The following is a 19451-nucleotide window of genomic DNA, read 5'->3' as shown; positions in this document are numbered from 1 at the left end:
CTCCCATCTCCTCCTCCATCCCCCTCCTCCCATCTCCTCCTCCATCCACCTACCTGCTGACCCGCCTTCCTGCGTCAAGCCCCTCATGGATACACCGCTCCTCTTCATGCTCCATTCACCCGTCCTCCCTCACACCCGTGCATCCATGCGTGCATCCGTTTCTTAGGCACCGCCTGCATGTCTACCGAGCGCTGTGCCGGTCCCGGGGACACAGGGATGCTAAGAAGCCCGCAGTCAGCCCTCCCCCGCCCCCATGGTTTCCCGGCATTAAGCTTTGCTCCCGCCCCCCCGCGCCCTGCGCCGCCGGCCGCCGCGTGCAGAGCCCCTGCCCTCACTCTGTGCCTTTGCCTGGCAGGAGAAGCGGCCCCCGGGGCTGAGGTGCTGGCGACGGCGGACGCCCAGGCCACGCGCCCCTACAAGCAGGAGCCGGGCAGCCCTCCCCCGGCCCCCGCGGCGCCGCCTGCGCCCGGCCTGCCCGCCTTCCTGGCGGCGGCGGCCCCGGACCCCACCTCCTGCCCCGAGTGCGGCAAGGCGGCCCTGCAGCCCGCGCACCTGCTGCGCCCCCGGCAGAGCCACGCGGGCGAGAAGCCGCACGCCTGCCCCGAGTGCGGCAAGGCCTTCCGGCGCAAGGAGCACCTGCGGCGCCACCGCGGCACGCACCCCGGCGGCCCCGGGCCGGCCCTGCGCCCGCTGCCCGCGCGCGAGAAGCCGCACGCCTGCTGCGAGTGCGGCAAGACCTTCTACTGGCGCGAGCACCTGGTGCGCCACCGCAAGACGCACTCGGGGGCGCGGCCGTTCGCCTGCTGGCAGTGCGGCAAGGGCTTCGGGCGCCGCGAGCACGTGCTGCGCCACCAGCGCATCCACGGCCGGGCTGCGGGCGGCGCGGGCGCGGCGGCGGGGCCCGGCGGCGGGGGCCCCTTCCCGGCCTGGCCGCTGGGGTAGCCGCTGCCGCGCCCGCGCCGCCCGGCCCCCCCGGCCCGCGGCCCTCCTCCTCCAGCGCGGCTCCTGAGTCGGAACCCTCCTGTTCCCTCTGCCCTTTCCGTCCGGGCCACACTTCCCCACTCGGTTCTCACGGCTCCCGGGCCTTCCCACTCCGAGCAGGTGCGTCCACGAGCCGCGCCCCCCTTCCCCGTCCACCTGCCGGAGGCCCCGGGCGCAGCGAGGCGGGCCTGGTGCCCAGGAGCGGAGCGCAGGGCAGGGGCGCCAGGCGGGCCCTGGATCCAGAGGAGGCTGAAGGAAGGAGACAGGATCTTGTCCCTAGGAGACCCCTCCCCAGCGGGGGAGAGGGAGCGGAGGGGTGATGGTTGTGACAGGATGGACCGGGCCCTGCTCGTGGGCTCCGTGGTCTCGCCCCTCTCTGCGGCCGGGAAGGCACGTGATGGACGGAGATGCCTGCTCCTGGGAGGCACTGTGGAGACGACATTCACCAGCATCTGGAGAGTAATAAAGTTGTTGAGAGGTGCCGACCGGAGTCCCAGGTTCTGTGTAGCGGCCCCCCACGGACTCCCCATGGCATGGGGGGCCCTGGGCACCAGTTCCCGGCCCTTGAGCCTGGAGAGGAGGTGGTGGGAGATGGGTTTCATCCAGCCCACCTGGGGGTCCAGGGGCAGGTGTCTCCACTGCTGTTTTAGAGGCCAGAACGAGGCCCGAGGAGGCCCTGGCTTAGTGTCAGACCGACCAGGGTTCTAGTCTCAGCCTGTGGCTTCCTGGCGCAGAGTCTCGAGTCTCGGTGTCTACGTCTGTAAACAGCAGTGGTCCCCACGCCCGTTGCTACAGCCTTCGTTGGAGGAGGCCCCCAAATACCAGTGTCAGTAAGTCCTGGGGAACCCATTTTGCCAAGAGAAGAATCCGATCTCTTGCTGAGGATGGGGTATGAGCTTGGAGGCCATGGGTCTGGGACCCCGTCGGAGGGGAGGGACGGGGGCGGCTCACGGTGGGGTGCAGACCCTGGCCTGCCTCATCAGCTCCCCTACCCCCCGCCTTGTCCTCGGTTCAGCACAGTCCTGGGGTTCAAATCCTGGTGTTTTCTCTTGAAGATGCCGTTGTGCCTGGCCGGTCTAGGCCCCGGCCGCAGGGGAGTCTGGGAGGGTGACTAGCTGGACGTCAGGTATCTGTAGCTAGAGGCTGGCTCCCCCTTCCCACACTGTGGGGCAGAGCCGTCCCCAGACAGCGGAGGGAGCCTTGGGTGCTGCTGGCTCAAGGAATGCGGCGAGTCTGCCGCGGTGCCCTGGACCAGCCCCCAGGTGTCAGCACCCACCTTGTGAGACAGGTGGGAAGGGCAGGTCGGAGGTCCAGTGGAGCAGTGGATGCAGACCCCCTGCTTGCCGGCGTGAGCCCCACACCGCCCGCGTCACAGCCGTGTCACCGTGCCCCCGTCCAGCAGGGAAACCGCGGGGAGAAGCCGCGTCTGCTCCTGCAGGACCTCCGGAGGCGGGGTGGGCCGGGGATAACGGGACGAACTGCTGCTGGCTGGGGGTCAGGCCCGCTGTCAGCGCCGAAATCCACCGTCTCGTTTATCAGCACAGTCCGGCGAGGCTGTCCCCATCACACAGATGGGGAGACGGAGGCCCCGGAAGGGTAAGTGGCTGCGACCCCGCTGGCCCGGGCGCGCTGGTCACGCAGCGGTCGTCGCGCTTCCGCCACCCCCGCGAACGCGGCTTTGGCTGGTGAGGCCCCGCCCCTTCTGACGAGCTCTCCCGGACCCTGGTTTCCTCTGGGAACCCTCGACACACACCGCCGCCGTCAGTGTGGACTGATGATGACGGTGTCCCGCCCTCAGGACGCCAAGTCCCCCTGAGCCCAGCTCATGGTTAGGGTTGGCGGTCAGGTGCTTGGGCCCTGGGTGCCCGGGAGGGCGCGCACGCTTCTGGCCAGCTTCCACGTGCGTCCCACCAAGACTTGGGGGGCAGCCCCCCGACAGGAAGGAGATACGGGAAGGCTGGGACAGAAGGACCCTCGGCAAGGGCAACAGGAGGCTCGGTGCCAGCTGGTGGGGGGGCAGAGTGCTGCGGACAGGACCCCCCAGCGGCCCTCCGCCCTGCGCCCAGACTCACCGCGGCCACAGGTGTCCATCTCCCTCATGTTGCTCGGGTGGCAGCGAGTGGGAGCGACCCAAAGTCCGTCCCCGGGAGAGTGGGGAAGAGGGGGTGTGCCCACATTGCTCGGGAAAAGCCCAAAACTCAGAAATAAGAACATTCAGCGGTGCCTCCTTATGAAATCATGCAGAGCATTAAAGTCCTTTCTGAGGGGGCGCCTGGGTGGCTCAGTTGGTTAAGCGACTGCCTTCGGCTCAGGTCATGATCCTGGAGTCCCGGGATCGAGTCCCACATCGGGCTCCCTGCTCAGCGGGGGGTCTGCTTCTCCCTCTGACCCTCGTCCCTCTCGTGCTCTCTCTCATTCTCTCTCTCAAATAAATAAATAAAATCTTTAAAAAAAAAAAAAAAAGTCCTTTCTGAGGGTCATCCTGTAAATGAAACCGTGACTAACAATTGTTTGGAGGCCGCCATTTAGCACTCCTGCCAAGTTCGAGGTTAACTTGCACAAAGCTGTTTCGTGTGACTATTTTTGTTCACTCCGATAGACAAGATGCCCCCAGGTGTTAGGGTTCACTGTCCTGCGGGTCATTAACCAGTGTGGACGCAGCAGCCTTGCTCTCCCGCACTCTCCCACCAACCAGACGGTCCCGGTTCTTGCATTCCTCTTCCCAGCGAGGTCTGGCATTCTGCTGGTCGACCATGACTGAGCCAAACAAAATAGGGCTTTGCACAGACCAGCAGTGATGGGGAGCCAAGGAAGGAAGGTATGCCGTTCGCAGACTCCGCATGTGAAGAGAAGCAAGCAGGTAAAACCAGCAGTGTGCCCCTGCCCATTGCCACTGTGATGAGGCTGGGTCACCTCAGAGCCCCCGTGACAGGCCACCTTCTCTGCAGTCCTATCTCCATCCACCAGCACCACAGACCAGGAAGCCTGGACTGTGGTTCTGGACTTCCCTGCTTCCTTCTTAAGCGACAAGGAGCAAGACTGTTGCCCGTCGCGGTCCCTGTGGGAACTTGCAGGAGGCCAGAGGCTCCAGTCGGCCATGTGGGGGTTTCCCTCCTGCTTCATCACCTTGGGGTCCTGACATAGCTCTGTGGGGACCCAGTGGGGGTGAGTTGGTTTCTCCTGGGGCTCCCCTCGGCTGCTGCCTCCTCACCCCTCCCTTGTCCCCAGTTAAAGGGAGTCAGCACATCAGGTGTGAACCCCAACTCTGCCCCTTACCTGTTTGTGAGGAGGTGAACCACAGGAGTGCCCCGGTCCCTCCTCATCGTCGTCTCTACGGCTGGTGCCTGCTCACTGGTCCCCTGAATCCATTCTGATTTCACTTCCAAAATACACCCTGAGGCTGCTTCCTTCATCTTCATCACCCCCTGCTAAAAGCTTCCTTCCCGGCTCCCGGTGACAGCACGAGGGTGTGAGGAAGAGATGAGGAAAGAGATGGGGGTTAGCTGTCGGCAAGCAAAATCAACCTAAGACAAGGTGCCCATTCTCAGACGAGTCTGGGCCTTTTGTCACCACAGTGGCAGGGTTTCGAGAGTGAGCGAGCAGAGCAGAAATGAGCAAGACCTCGTGGGGCGTAGGCTTGAAGACAGCACCTCTTCCTTCCGCCAGGTCTTCTTAGCCAAAGCAAACTGCAAGGCCAGCCCGTATCCAGGGCTGAGGAGAAAGCCCCCACGTCCTGATGAGGAAGTCGTAGAGTCTCATTGTAAATGGCTTGGATGTGGGAAGAGGTGGGGCCCCCAGTGCAATCCCTCTGGTAAAAACTCCCATTTGTTCAGAAATCTCATGAGCACCTGCTGTGGCCAGGTCCGGTATCGAGTGGCCCTTGGAAACAGCAGTGAACGAGTCCGTGTCCAGCTCAGTGGACACTAACAGTCCAGGGCATGTTTGGGGGCAGACAGTGGAGACTGGAGAGTCGGGAAGGTCGGAGGAGGGGCTTGGGTGAGGCCTGGGGAAGACAGGACAGTAGAGGGAACAACCAGATCCAAGGCCCTGGGGCAGAGAAGGCCTGGTGCTGGGAGGAGGCCAGTGAGGCTGGAGCGAGGAGGGAGGGGAAGATGAGTCATGAAGGTGAAGGTCTGGGCAGATGTGAGAGCTTAATTGTATTTTCAGCACGCTGGGAAGCCACTGGAAGGCTTGGGGCAGGCACTGCTTTATCCTGTTTGTATTTTAAATGCAATATTTTCGCTGTCGTGTGGAAAACAGGTGGAGGAGGGGGGAGAGGATGAAAGCAGGAGACTCAGAGGCGTTGCTCAGAGTCGATAAGATGCATGTGAGGATGAATCCCTTCTGGGAAAAGTACAAAGTGTCTTCCACGTCCATACTTGTGACCTTGGATGCAACCATGTCCCCTCTTCTTCAGTCATGCAAACGGGGATTAGTAGTACTTTGGGACATGGCTGCATGATGGTTAAGCAAATAGCCTCCAGAGTCCAAATGCCTGGGTTTGGATCTGGTTATTTACTAGCTGTGCAATCTTGGGAAAATTACTTAACTTCTCTGAGCCTCTGTGTTTGTCATTGTTCAGTGAAGGTAATATCTACCGCATAGGGTTATCAGGAGGATTCAGTGAGGTCAGGCGCACAATGTCCTTAGCACATCATGTGGAGTCTAGTTAGTGCCTGTGATTACTATAAATATGATTATGATATTTGATGAAGGCACCTTTCCATAGTGGGTCCCTTCCTAGCCTGCTTCTTTACGACGCAGTCTCAATACGTAATTGTTCTCATAACAACTCTGTGAAGATATTATTATTATTATTATTATTATTATTATTATTATTAAAGATTTTATTTATTTACTTGACAGAGAGAGTAGCGGAGGGAGAGGGAGAAGCAGACTCCCCGCTGATCAGGGAGCTTGAAGTGGGGCTCAATCCCAGGACCCTGGGATCATGACCTGAGCCCAAGGCAGACGCTCAACCGAGCCACCCAGGTGCCTCTATTTTTATTATTTTTTTAAAAAATAATTTCTAAAGATGAAGAAATTGACAGTTGGCTACTTAGGAAGTGGCAAAGCTGGGATTCAAACTCAGGCACATCTGGTCCTGAAACTCTCTTTCCATGTCCCTTTCTTACTTGGAAGAAACACCGAGCAGCCCCGGGAATGAGAGATGCCAGGACACTAAAGCATCAGAAGTGCTGAATTCCAGGGCGGGGAGCTAGTGAAAAGCCACTGCATATGCCCCCTTCCCATCACAGAGCCAAGGGAAAATCTCAGATTCATCTTTTAATCTTGAGCATCAGAGGGCTTCTAGGGCAGGGGGTTCCAAATGACAATGACAAGGGGTCCTAAGAGGTTGCAGAAACAGGTGAAGGAGCTAGAGGTACACGATAGGGACTGGTGAGGTCTGTGGTGAGCTGGCAAGAACACACCCTATCAAAAGCTGCTCCTCAGCCCCGGCTGGTGGCTGCCCACTGGAGACTTGGACCCAGTGTTTACAGACCTCCGACACATTGAGAGAAGCCAGAGATCCAGATCTTCATGTGGAATTCCTGAACTCTACACACCGGTGACTCAGCCTGCAATTCTTCCAAAACACTGCAGAGGAACCAAAACAGATGAAAAAAAACAAAGCAGACAAGCTGACGCACCCAAAGCATGCTCAAGGGTCTGGTTGGGGCTACCCCTTTGCAACATCTGACCTGATTCCTCAGCTCACCAGTGAAGTGATGGAATGTGACTGTCCCAAAACTACATGGCGGGGCAGTGAAATGTGAGGATGTTGGAGAGAGTCAGGGTGACTGAGTCCTTCCTTCCGGGGGTGTGGGGGTGGGATGAAGTTGTGGACACAGGAGTGGGGAACCCAGAGGTGTTGGACCAGCACTGATCTTTGGGTTATGGGCAGGAAAGGGAATGGGGTCTTAGGCACCTGGGTGGCTCAGTCGGCTGGGTGTCCGACTCTTGGTTTCGGCTCAGATCATGATTTTAGGGTTGTGAGATTGAGCCCTGAGTTGGGCTCCATGCTCAGTGGGGGATCTGCTTCCCCTCTCCCTTTGACCCTCCCCCCGCTCATGTGTGCTCTCTCTCTCTCAATAAATAGAAATAAAATCTTAAAAAGAAAAAAGTCCCCAACCCCAAGCGATAGCATTACTATGTCCTTTAGAGAATTAATTGTAATCCCTTAATTTCAGTCCAAGATAATGAAGAACTGGTTGAGGGACACTTTGAATATTCAGCACAATGGACAGAGGCGATTGATCAAAGCTGAGCTCCAGGAAGGAAGGATGCATAGGACCCGAATCCCCCAAACCCATTTTTACCTCCTTTCTCAGATGGGAAGGAGAAAAAAAGCTTTCATGCAAGACTGTTTCTGAACTGTACAAGGACTTCCAGTTCACTGCTTTGTTGTGCGATGTGAAGGGATTTCTTGGTAAGATTGAAAAGATAAACATGGGTCTAAATTTTTATACCTTAGGAGGGTTTTATGAATGCCAAATTGCTGGACTACATAGGGGGTGAGCATGGTTTTGTAGAGCCTGCCTAGCTCATAAGGGGTAAAATTTGAATGTATATTTAGAAAGAAGTCCCTTTCTCCGTGATACACCTCAAACCATCATGGTAACCAGAGTTATTAACAAGAAAGACACAGCCCGCCATGGCCATGTCAAGGTCTTGCCCCATCTTCTTTATCATCTTTTAGCTCATTTTATTTTATTCACCCTATTTTTCAGTCTACTGTGTTGCAGACTCTGAAGGAAGGGAGCCATCCATGTAATATCTGGCAGGAGCATTCCGGGCAGAGCCAAAAGCAGCTCTCTCTCTGTCCATTGCTGTCAGTATGCTACCCGCTTTTCAATTCCACTAATATTATCCATGCCCCTACAAGGAGAGCAGAAGCTAGAGAGACACAGCCCACCCCACTAACACAAAGGAGCCCATCCTCTCCTGTGAAACCACCCCTGCACCATTTTCCACACGCCCTCCGATTCAGAATCAAGGGAGGTTGACACATCTTCTGCACTCCTAAAATTTTCTGCAACTTGATATCTACTCACCTTTTGAAGGCAAAGACGTGCTTTTCCACCTTTCCCCACGCCTGCTTTTGTCGGTCATCTCCGGTGACGCTGGCCCATGAGTCAGCCACACCACCCCAGTCTGTGCCCGTGTAGACATCAGCGGGGGCTTCCGCCCGCTGCCCTCGACACCGTGACGGCCACTGGCCCCACTCCGTTCTGGCTCTCCTCAGCTTTGCACAGAAACATTCTTAAGGCAGTCCACTCTGAAATTCCTCTTTCTGACCCCAGATTCCTATCCTGTCATTTCAGCATCTTGATCCTTCTGATATCACGATTCCAGCCTCACCAGCCCAACCCCCTTGAAAATCTGAGCATTCAGTGAATCCTGGGTCAGTAATTCAGGTAAGTCTTTCTCCTGCAACATCGGTGCTTAGTGCTGCCCAGCGCTCTCCATAACCTCCCCCGACAACTGCAACTCTTGGATGAGATGGGCACTCCCCGTGGTGCTGCAGGAACCACAGACTTGTGCTCTCTGGCTGAAAGACAGCTGGGAAATAGACTTCAAGAACCTCAAAATGTGTATAACTTTTGACTGAGTTACCTTTCTTCTAGGATTTGAGACTAAGGAATTAATCAGACATGGGGCGCCTGGGTGGTTCAGGTAGTTAAGCATCCGACTCTTGATTTCGGCTCAGGTCATGATCTCAGGGTCGTGGGATTGAGCCCCGCATCAGGCTCCGCACTTGGCAGGGAGTCTACTTGAGATTCTCTCTCTCCCTCTGCCCCTCCCCCCTGCTCGTGCTCTCTCTCAAAAATAAATTTAGGAAAGAATTAATCAGACGTGTAGGAATATTTATGTACTGCGATGCTCATTGCCTGCTTCATATGATTGAATGAATGCCTAACGCAGTGGTTAGGGGTGCCCGCCAACGAGCCAGCCAGTCTGGTCGAAGCTTGCCCCTGTGCCCTGGGAGATGTGTGATCCTGGGCATGTTACTTCAGCTCTCAGAACCTACATTTCCCCCTCTAAAATGAGATCGTATAGTACCCATTTTATAGGGCTGTTTCTCAGATTAAGTGAGATCCAGATCCAGATGCTAGCACAGTCCCTGGCATAGAGTGAAGGTCTGATACAGAAGCTTTCATTTCTGTCATCCAGTTAACATTGCTCTGCAAACGTTTGTCCCATTCCCTGAACTCTGAGGAGCAGCGTGAATCTAATCTTAGATGCAAATGTGCTCTCTGACCCTCTGTGTCTTTTTCTTCCTGTCTGTTGTTTTATCCGTCCGTCCACCCATCCATGTAGATATCTAACTATGTAGCTACCTAGCCATATCTCCCATTTTTGAGTACTCCCTAATTAGCAGGCACTGTTCTAACTACTTTAAATATGAAGCCACTTAATCTTCACAAAATTCTGTGAGGAAGTTACGATTAAGGCCCTATATTGTTACTTAGCTAGGTAACTTTCAATTATCTTTCATTTCTACCTGTCTATCATATCTGTCTATCAGTTATCTCTATCATCTATCAATCTATCATCTATCCATCCATCCTTCTATCAATTATCTCTATCATCTATCAATCATCTATCCATCCATTCTTCTATCTGTTATATCTATCAATTACCTCTATCATCTATCAATCATCTATCCATCCATTCTTCTATCTACCTACCTATCAATTATCTCTATCATCTATCTATTATATTTATCTATCGATTATCTCTATCACCTATTATCTCTATCATCTACTAATTATCTCTATCATCTATTATCTCTATCATATATCTATTATCTATCTATCAATCATCTATCTATCATCTCTAATTCTCTGTTTTTTCTCAACTCTGTCTCTCAGTTTACAACCTTCATCCTTTGGACGCTTAAACATGTCATCAGTTGGGGGCAGGCTGAATCGTCCTCCCTCATTTCTTCAAGTACTTGATGGAAAACAACTGGGATGGGCAAACTGTTCCTTTGGATGCTAATGTGTGTTCCCTGCAGAAGCAGAATGAGTGTGGAGAGTGGGGTGGGGGAAAGCCTCTCCCCGGATTTGCTCTTTTTCAAGTTCCTGCAGCTCATAATCACCAAAGCACGTGTTCTGCCCCCCTGCAGATGAGAGCATGGAGGACGAGCCGCCTTGGGCACCTTGGCCTTCCACGCCCGGTGACAACTGGGGACAGAAGGGCGGAGGTGGGAGGTGTAGTCTCTCAGGAAGTGCTCAGAGCAAGTTCTAGAAATCCGACTCACCTAGCCTAACTCAAGACGTTTTCTGATTTCCCTTTCGATTTCTTCTCTGCCCCGTTGGCTGTTGTTCAGTTTCCACGTGTTTGTGAACTCTCCAGTGTATCTAGTGCCACACCCTGGTGGTCGGGGAACACACCCAGTTGTGCTAGGCACAGTTCTGCAGGTCCGCCGTGCTGCAGCCTTGCCCACGTCAGGATTTGTTAAGGGGGCATATTTCATTTTCGTGTTCTTATACACACGCACACGCATACACCCCAGTACAAAGAGACACAGGAGACTCCGGGAGGTGCTGGGCACGTCTGTTACCTGGAATGTGGTGACGGTGCTATGGGTGCTTTGCCTGAGTCCAAGCTCATCAGTACGTGCAGTCCTTTGCGGACAAAGCTGTTCTTTGAAAAATCCAACTCAAGTTGGCTTAATGACAGCGTAGGAGCAGACAGTTGGAAGGGCAGGAACGGGGTGACTTTCAGATCGGTGTGACTCGGTGGCTCAGGGCTACCCCGGTGCAGTTTCTCTGTCTTCCCATCCTGCTTTCTGTGCTTCAGGGTCAGCCCTGCATTTCGCTCCCCCTCACGGTGGCGACAGAACATCTGCTGGGGCTTTGGGCTTCTTTCTAAGGAAGACCTACAGAGGAATACATATCTATCTAGAGATGTGCTTTCAGAAACTCTCTCAAAAGACTGAAGAAACTACACCATGTTGTCTCAAAGGGGGACACACACATCTGTCTATCAATTATCTCTATCATCTATCAATGTATCATCTATCCATCCATCCTTCTATTATATCTATCAGTTATCTCTATCATCTATCAATCTATCATCTATCCATCCATCCTTCTATCTATCAATTATCTCTATCATCTATCAATCATCTATCCATCCATCTCCCCACAAGACACCAATTACAGACGGACAAAAAGTAACTTTGCAGTGGAGACATCTGGCCAACTCCACCTTAATCAGGCGATGAAAGTTCACCCCCCCAGGAGCCGGCTGAGCTGATGTGCCGAGCTCGCATGGCGGGACGCACCCAGAAGGACGTAATTTATACGTCACCACCCTGATCACTTCTGCGGCTTTCCTGCCCAACACACATAACCCAAATCTAATCACGAGAAAGTGTCAGACAAACCCAAATTGACAAGAGGCATGCCACGGAACAGCTCACTGGGACTCACAAAAATGTCACGGAAAACGTCAAGGTCATGAAAGGTAAAGTAGAGACAATCTTCTAGTTGTAAAGGGCACTGAAGAGGCATAGAGTGGGGGTGTTTCTTTTCTTTTTTTTTGTTTTTGTTTTTGTTTTGCTATAAAAGGCATTATTGGAACAATTGGTAAAATTTTAAGAAGGTCTTAGCTTAGATATTAGGACGGTGTCAATGTTCAGGTGTGCAATGTTTTACAACGTTGATAATCCTACTGTGGTCACATTAGAGACTGTCCTTGTTTTTAGGAAGACACGTGGAAGAATTTAGGGGTGAGGGGGCATAAAGTTTACAACTTATTCTCAAACAGTTCAGAATATTTATATGTGCGTCTGTGGAGAGGAGAGAGGTGGAGGTAGGATCAAGGCGTCAAATGCAGAAAAATGTAAACATTTGGAGAATCTGATTATTGGGGAATTATTTGGACCATTTTCCTGTAAGTCTAAAATTACTGCAAAGTAAAAAGTTAAAAAAGGAAGACCTTTTTTTTTTTTTTCCAGAAGCCGCAGCAAAAATCTTTTCTGCTCTCAGTGGCCAGAATATTCGGGTCATTGGCTCATTGGACTGCGGACAGAGACCCAATACATTCAGGCTCTCGATACCTCCCTTTGGAAGGAAAGAGGAAGGATAAGCTTCGACCTCAGTCTCCTGCCATCCCCTCCGGGACAGGAATGGGTGAACATCCCCCATAGCATTGAAACACATACAAGAACTGTGGCTATTTAGCTAAAACCCAGCAGACTCCTCACCAATACGACCAAATAAACGTCGGATGGGAAACTTGCAGTGTCCACCTAGCGAAGGGGCCTTCGTGTCCACGTTTCCGAACTATGAAGAGGGATGTGGGCTCAAGACAGACAATGGGCTCAGTCACAGAAATGCGAAGAAAGTGGCATTTCTTGCACACCTTAGTTTTTTTGTTTGTTTTTTTTGTTTTTTCCGCATGAGATTGGGCTCCCTTCATTTATTTTTCCAGAACGGGTTAAGTGAGGAAGCGAGGGCTGGTGATTCTCTTTCCTCTGACTCTCCCTCAGTCTCCAGGTAACCACCTCTGGGCCTCCAGCTTTGTCCTTCCCTCCGTCCCCTGCGAGCACCACCCCTCCACCTTCATGCTCTTTCCCAGCAAACCATTTACACCTTCCTGTCACTTGTCCCCCCTTCTCCTCCAGAGGAGAAATGACGGATGCCCGGAAATGAAGATGGGAGCAAACCAGGATCTTCGTGGTCTCACTCGACCCCTGTCCAGGGCCTTCGTTTTATGATTGAGATGAGACCGCTCCCTTCTGCGGGGGTGGGGGAGAGAGGAGGCGATGGAGAGAAGGTACTGATGAGCCACAGGCCCTGCCTGGCAGAGAGGGGGACGCCATGTCCAGTGGGGACGCCGTGTCCAGCGAGGACCAGGACTTTCAGAAAGCAAAGGGCAGGTGGACTAGTCCCTCCTTGATTCCGGGGTTCCTTCCTCTGGAAAACTGCTTATCTCTGGGGCCAAGAGGGAGAGAAACAAAGACAGATAAATTAAAAACCAGAGACAGGGTGGGAGATCACACACAGAGCTTTTGTTCATCCCACAAATACTGACTGAGTTCGTGGCACTGTTCTGGGCTCTCTGGCAGGGTTTCTCAGCCTCGGTGCCACCGACCTCTGGGGCTGGATCGTTCTCTGCTGTGGGCCGTCTTGTGCGCGGCAGGATGTGGAGCAGCATCCCTGGCTCCTCCCCATGGAGGCCAGACGCACCCCCAAGTCACGATGCGTGGCCAAATGTCCCCCGAGGAACAAAACCACCCTGATGGAGCGCCTCTGGGCTCCAGGCACCATGAGGAGCAAGATGCATTGCCGCCCCTCCCTGAGCCTGTTTCCCAGGGAGGGCGAGACGCTCAACAAACAAGGAAAGACCCAAACAGGTGCATCGTGCAGGACAGAAGAAAGGGACACAGCAAGAGAGCCCTGAAGGCGAGCAGAGACTAAAGAGAACCCAGCACCGCCGCAGGGACAGAAAGGGGGTGTGGATAGAAATGGGGTTCGCGGCCCGGACACATGCAGACCCAGGCTGGGGGGATACTTGAATAAACACAGGGCCTGAGACACAAGTCACAAAGAAGAGGCACAGAAAGGGGGGAGGAAGGGCAGCCTATACATCTCAGAGCAGAGCACCTGCAGGGGGAAACTGAGGTGAAGCAGAGAAACATTTCCCTGCAGGGAGCGTCCTCGCTCTGACCTCACAGGCCAGTTCATGAAAGCCCTTCCGTGCGCAAAGCCTCACTCCCACCTCCATCCTTGGCGCTCTCTCCCGTCTTCCCCCTAATTGTTGACCCCCTCTCTCTCCCCTGCTCCTCGGGAGGCATAAAAGCTGCAGTCGAGGAGCTGGGCCCCTAGAGAGCTGGGGAGAGCTGCCGACTCCGGTGAGGTGAGGTGGGGAGGGCATGCAAGGGTGTGGGGGGGCCCCGGAGAAACGGGACATGCTGATGGGGAAGGCAGGGGCAGGCACGGGCTGAAGGATCGCCAGGGGTGAACACCTCTGCGGTTCTTGAACCTTGGTCACTCGTGTGCCTGGGGTTTTGGGGGACCATGTTTTACCTGTCCGGTGTCCTATCACTTACCTTCGGGGCTGTCCCTCAAGCAACGCTCTCGCTTTACTTAAATAAACGTGCTCCAGAATGGAATGCCACAAAATCGGCTGTAAACTCAGAAGTGTCCATTTTATTTTTCTGTCAAGTATTTAAGGCAGGAAGACACAGAAGTTCATCTCTGTTGCGCGGTACGGTCTTGTGCATTTACAGTTTGTTAGAAGTCGGACAGAGGAAGACGAACACCGCATGATCTCACCTCTGGGTCGAATCTGGAAACAACCACTCGGGGAACGAGATCAGATGGGGGGTTAGGCAGAGGCGGGGTTGGCCCGAGCGCTCAGGTGTAAGGTGCTCAGGTGTAAGACACGGACGTGCTGGGGACCAGACGGACGGCACGGTCCCCGTAGTTGACACCGCCATGTGGCATCTTTGCAAGTTGCCCAGAGAGAGTAGATCCCAAAAGTCCTCAACGTGAAGAGAAAACAATTTTTGTCGTAACTAGACGAGGTGACAGATGTTAACTAAACTTACCGAGGAGACCCTTCTCCCAATATACATGTTAAGTTGTCATGCCGCACGCCTCGAACTTACATGGTATCGGATGTCCATTACAGCTCAAGAAAACTGGAAGAAAACATATGTCAGGAGGACAGAGCTCATGGTAACAAAACAAACAAAAACCTAAATCAAACAAGCAAAAAATTGCAAGGACACGTTTGACGGTGATGGATATGCATATCACCCTGATGATGGTGGTGGAATCGGGTGTACGCATGTGTCCAGATTCATCCAGAGGTGTATGTTCAGTGCGTGCCATTTTTTTTGTATAGCAATTATACCTTAATGACACTAAAAATATATAAATACACTCATCACCCTCTCTTGGCAGCGTCCTGTAGCTCTAAGCGTCCACCCCTCTGGCCCTCAGATGGCTCCCTCTGTCCGTCTGGTCCTGCTTCTTGCCGTCTTGCTCAGCCTGGGGGAGACCTGCCTCTGTACCTGTCCAGCAGGTGAGACCTCCCTCCCCACCTGCAGCGTCCCCAGTCACTGCCCTCCTCGAAGAGCTTTCTGATTCTCCTGGCTGAGCCAAGAGCCACGGGCTGTGGGGTGCCTTGGCCCCGGGTGGGGGTGGGAGCCGGTGTGGGTTAGGACACCTGACCCAGGGGTCAGGAAGCAAAAATGTCCTAAGGATTAGCATTGCCCAGGGGTACAAAAAGATGCCTTCAGTGAGCTCCCGGTCATTCTAAGTTGTTAGGTCACCAAGGACTGGGCCATGCCCCTAGGGTTTCTGCCAACCCCTGGCTGATGCTGCTGGACTCCGGGCCACATTCGGGGAGCCCCTGAGTGGGCGCATGGACTGTGGAGACCGGGTGAATTTGGAATGCTGGTGCTGTCACTTTTTAGCTGCCTGACTCCTGGCAAGTTGCCTAATTAATCTCTCTGTCCCTCCGAGTTCTTCGTAAAATCACAGCACCACGAGGGTTACCTGAGTTCCTCCGTGCCAGGTGCATTACCCAATCCAGAGGACCCAGGCTTGGCACTCCGCCACCCTGGGTTTGGGTCCAGCTGCCTGCCTTGCTGCCAGGGTCCTCTGCAGGCCGTTTAAGTCTCTCGGAGCTTGCCGGGACCGGAGCCGGAGCTGGGCTGTCCCCCGGGGCCGGGACCGGAGCCGGGCTGGGCGCAGGTAGCCTGCACTGAACCCCAGGGTCGCCCGCCCAGAAGGCACCCACACGGGGGTTCGTGGTCTCCTGTTGCCGTCTCGACACCTTTCATTGTGTTTGAGCGAGGGGCCCCATATTTTCATTTTGCCCCGCGCCCCCTTAAGTTATGTAGCTGGTCCTGCTTAGAACAGACACTGCATGTAGAAAACCCACAGTGAGGATTAGCCGCTGTAATTGTCAGAGGGACACAGCAGCTTGCCTGAAGCCATCCGGTGATGTCGCCTGGGTTTGAACCCGTGTGTGTGAGAGAGAGAGAGAGAGAGACAGATTTGTGACGATATGCCGAGGCTTGTAGATGTGGTTTTTAAAGCTCTCTCTTCATTCCGAGCTGCTACGTTTTAGGAAGCCTTCACTTTCCTCACTGGTGAAATGTGGATTAAGTGAACCCCCTGCCAGGCTCCTGGGAAGGTGGCAGCTGGCCCCCGTGGCCCCAGGCCTGGGGGACGCCTGCCGGCCTTTCTGCCTGTCTGAGTCTAGATCTCTCGGTCTCTGTCCAGGGGCGAGGAGGCTGGACCCTCAACAGCGTGGGCTATCTGCTGGGTCCCGGTGAGTGAGCCCGCTCTGAGCGCCATCCCTGCCCAGTGCCTACCGGCGGTGGGTGTGCGAGCCTGTGAAGACCCTCAGCTCACGTTCCCTGCAGTCCACAGGTTTTCTTTCCAGACCCGTGTTGACAGTCTAGGCGAGCGATGGGCGCGTGGGTCCTGGAACCACAGTGCTGAGTTCAAATCCCAGCTCCGCCGCTTGCTTGGTGTGCACGCTTAGTTCCCTCAAACGTGACGATGGGTACGATGAGGCCCCTGCTGCACGTGGGCGGTTAGAACAATTCCTGGTGCCTCGGGGTGCCAGGTGACACTTGGCGGTTACTCTCCCCCCTTATGCCCCTCCATCCCGGGCTCCCCGTGTCCCCGAGTGCGTCTTCACTGTGCACTCCTTGCGTATGTGGTGATGCGGAGGGACAAAGCCGTACATCCCTGTGATGCTCAAAGCAAGGACCACTCGGTGGTCCAAGAAGACCCAGGCTCCCGGGACCGTGGGGCAGAGCAGCAAGGACTTGAGGCCTGGGTCCAGACGTAGGTGGGTTCGGCTCCCAGTGCTGCCCCTTAGCCGTGGGGAAACGTTGGGGGACTGACTGGACTCCTCAGAGCCACAGCCGCCTCACTTGGCCGTGCGGATGCTCGAAAGACTCGCTGTCCCACGGACTTAGTGGTGGTGCTCCGTGCAGGGAACAGCGTTACAGGATTGCTGGATTCCCTGTGTGACTGTTGCCACGTCACAGACCACGGGCCCTGTTCTCCCCCACCCCCTCCCCAGTGCTCCACCTTCCCCAGAGCGCGGACCACGGGGGGAAGGAGAAGACAGCCCTGGAGGTCCTAGACCTGTGGAAGGCCGTTGGTGAGTGCGTGTGGGGTTCATCTGATCACCCTCCTCCGCCTGCCCACTGCTGGCCTTGGAAACTGGCCGACGTGGGCTCCATCCCTCGCTCCGCCACTTGTCGGTCGGGGGAGCTTGGGGAAGGACAGTTCCCGGCCACGTAACGCGTCTGAGATGCCCCCTCCTTGCCATCCACATCTCAAGGGAAAGAATCAGGGGGTGTGCGGGGGTTCAGACACTGACACCGGGGTAGGCACGCCGTGAATGCAGCCTGTGACCTGAACCGAATTTCCCCATTGTTGTCACCTATCAGGCAATTGCGCATATCTGGGGCCAGTTTCTCACCCCGGGCACTGGTACCCATGACTCCGCTGTGGGCCGTCCACGTGCAGGATGTTTAGCGGCATCCCTGGCCTCCACCCACTAGGTGGCCATAACACCTCCGAGTTGTGACAAGGACAGATGTCCCCACACATTACCAGATATCTCTGGGGAGGGGGAGGGAAGGGCAAAATGACCCAGGATGAGAACCACTAAGTACCACGAATGCCAAGGAAATAAGGCAGCTATGGCCACGTTGCGTGGTACAAAGCACCAAACCGAATGGCGTGGAGGCGGAATGACTTTCGGCTTTGTTCCCAGATGGGCCCCCCTATCCCCGCCCTCAGCGGGCCTCCAAGAGGAGCCTGAGGGAGACCTTTGCCAAAGCAGAGACTGCAGGTAAGCGCGGGAAACATGGAGGAAACAGGAGCCGGGGACAGGAGCGATGAGGGCTAACTCTGAATGCCCACGCTGACCGGGATGGTTCATTTCTGTTCTACCCCTTCACCTCACACCCCGCTTCCGGGCCCAACACGCATTTCCCAGCCAATCCCAGATATTTCCCAACCTGGCACTGCAGTGATGACCCCACTCCCAAACCTTGATCTCGCTAATATCAGCCCCCCAGGCTTTAGCTACAACACTGACCTCAAACCCTCACTTCCAAGTCTGACCTCTGTCTTTATTCCAGCCTTTAAACTCACTCTGGACCTTGTACTCATCTCTACTCATGCTCAAGCGAGTTCTACTCCCGTTCTGAATTCTGGTTTTCTTAGAACACCAGGTCCCTTTTACTCAAGGATCTTTGCACCAGCTGATGCCTCAGTCTAGAATGTTCTGTTTCTAGAGCTTTGCATGGCGAGAGCCTTCACATCATCCAGAAATCATTTTAGCCACCTCCTCCACCTTAGAGTCTCCCCTGACCATTTATCTGACATAAACCTACTTTTCCTCTATTCTTGTCATCCTGTCTAATTTTCGTAGTGATGTTTGTCAGCATGTTCATCTTCATTGTATCCTGTACTTATCTGCTTGTTTTCTGTCTTCTTCCAATAAAATCTAAGCTCCATGTGTGTAGGGACCTTCCATGACTTGCTCACTGCCTACACACAATGGTGCCTGGAAAATATGTGTTAAACGCATGAATTAAACTAACCAAGTGCAGGCTTCCCACCCAACTGTGACCTAAGTAAGTCAGCTTCGCCCACCTTCCTCCAGCTGGATCTTTACCCCAATTCCATCTCCTTCACCCCTAACCCTGTTTTTGGAAATGAACACCATGCTTTCATTCTAGCTCTACTAACCCATCTGGAAAGCACTGATTGGACATCTACCGGTGTTGGAGGTGACACACCTCCTGAGTTCATCAAGCCCCACACCAACCTTGGCTACCCTCTGTCTCTTGAAAACACCCACCCCCACCATGTGCCATCTTACATGGGGTGGAAAAGGGAAATATGTGGGTAGATGCAAAGAAAGGAAGGTAGAGCAAGAAGGAAAGAGGGAAAGAGGACAGGGAAGGCAATTGGACATGGGATGAACCAAAGCCGGCTTCCTCCCTGGTCTCCTTCCCAGCCTGGACTGGTTTGGGTGGTGGCGGTGAGCTTAACCATTCAAAATTCGCCTCTTTCTCTCCCACAGATCTGGGCAAGCTCAGCGAGAAAGCCCCCAAGGAGGGAGATGCCCTGCCGTCCTAGATGTCTCCAGACCTCTGCTCTGCATCCATCTCCCCAGCTCCTCCTGAACCCCTGTCTAGCTCCCTCCACTGAGACTGAGATCCTGAAGTCAAGTCCCTAAATGTCATGCAGAAAATTTAGAGCATTGGGAGAATTTTCTTAAAAGTCCCCAGGCTGCCTCAGGTTTCACTGATTTATCCTTGGAGTAAGTATAAAGTGTTGTTAACAAACTCAAGAATTAATTCTGGAGCCATTTAGAATCTCCTAATGATTCTAAATCATTCGATTTAGATTTAGAATGATGAGGGAGTATTTCTGCAGTCCGTGTGAAGTAATTGTATT

The 19451-nt window shown here is 54.2% G+C and overlaps 2 protein-coding genes and 1 long non-coding RNA gene across 6 annotated transcripts in view; all 3 read left to right on the top strand.

The window, feature by feature from the left end:
* Positions 1-942, top strand: part of ZNF444 (zinc finger protein 444) — a 16671-nt gene extending 15729 nt beyond the window's left edge. For 3 of the 4 annotated variants that reach the window (XM_032388174.1, XM_032388176.1, XM_032388175.1), the window contains exon 4: positions 356-942. In XM_032388174.1, the coding sequence (XP_032244065.1) occupies positions 356-942 (587 nt within the window). The remainder of the gene's footprint in view (positions 1-355) is intronic. The other variant, XM_032388177.1, reaches the window with a different exon arrangement.
* A 10139-nt stretch (positions 943-11081) lies between these two features.
* Positions 11082-14824, top strand: LOC116622061. Its single transcript, XR_004297525.1, has 3 exons — positions 11082-11460; positions 11954-12494; positions 12623-14824. It is a non-coding gene; the product is annotated as an uncharacterized LOC116622061 (long non-coding RNA).
* A 548-nt stretch (positions 14825-15372) lies between these two features.
* On the top strand, positions 15373-19130 carry GALP (galanin like peptide). Its single transcript, XM_032388892.1, has 5 exons — positions 15373-15390; positions 16239-16287; positions 17053-17133; positions 17755-17832; positions 19075-19130. Exons 1-5 carry the CDS (start codon positions 15373-15375, stop codon positions 19128-19130), a joined length of 282 nt encoding a protein of 93 aa, XP_032244783.1.
* Positions 19131-19451: the final 321 nt, after the last annotated feature.

This window comes from Phoca vitulina, unplaced genomic scaffold (genome assembly GCF_004348235.1).
Source record: "Phoca vitulina isolate PV1807 unplaced genomic scaffold, GSC_HSeal_1.0 scaffold52, whole genome shotgun sequence".
Lineage (NCBI taxonomy): Eukaryota > Metazoa > Chordata > Mammalia > Carnivora > Phocidae > Phoca > Phoca vitulina.
This window is presented reverse-complemented; position numbering and strand designations above follow the sequence as displayed.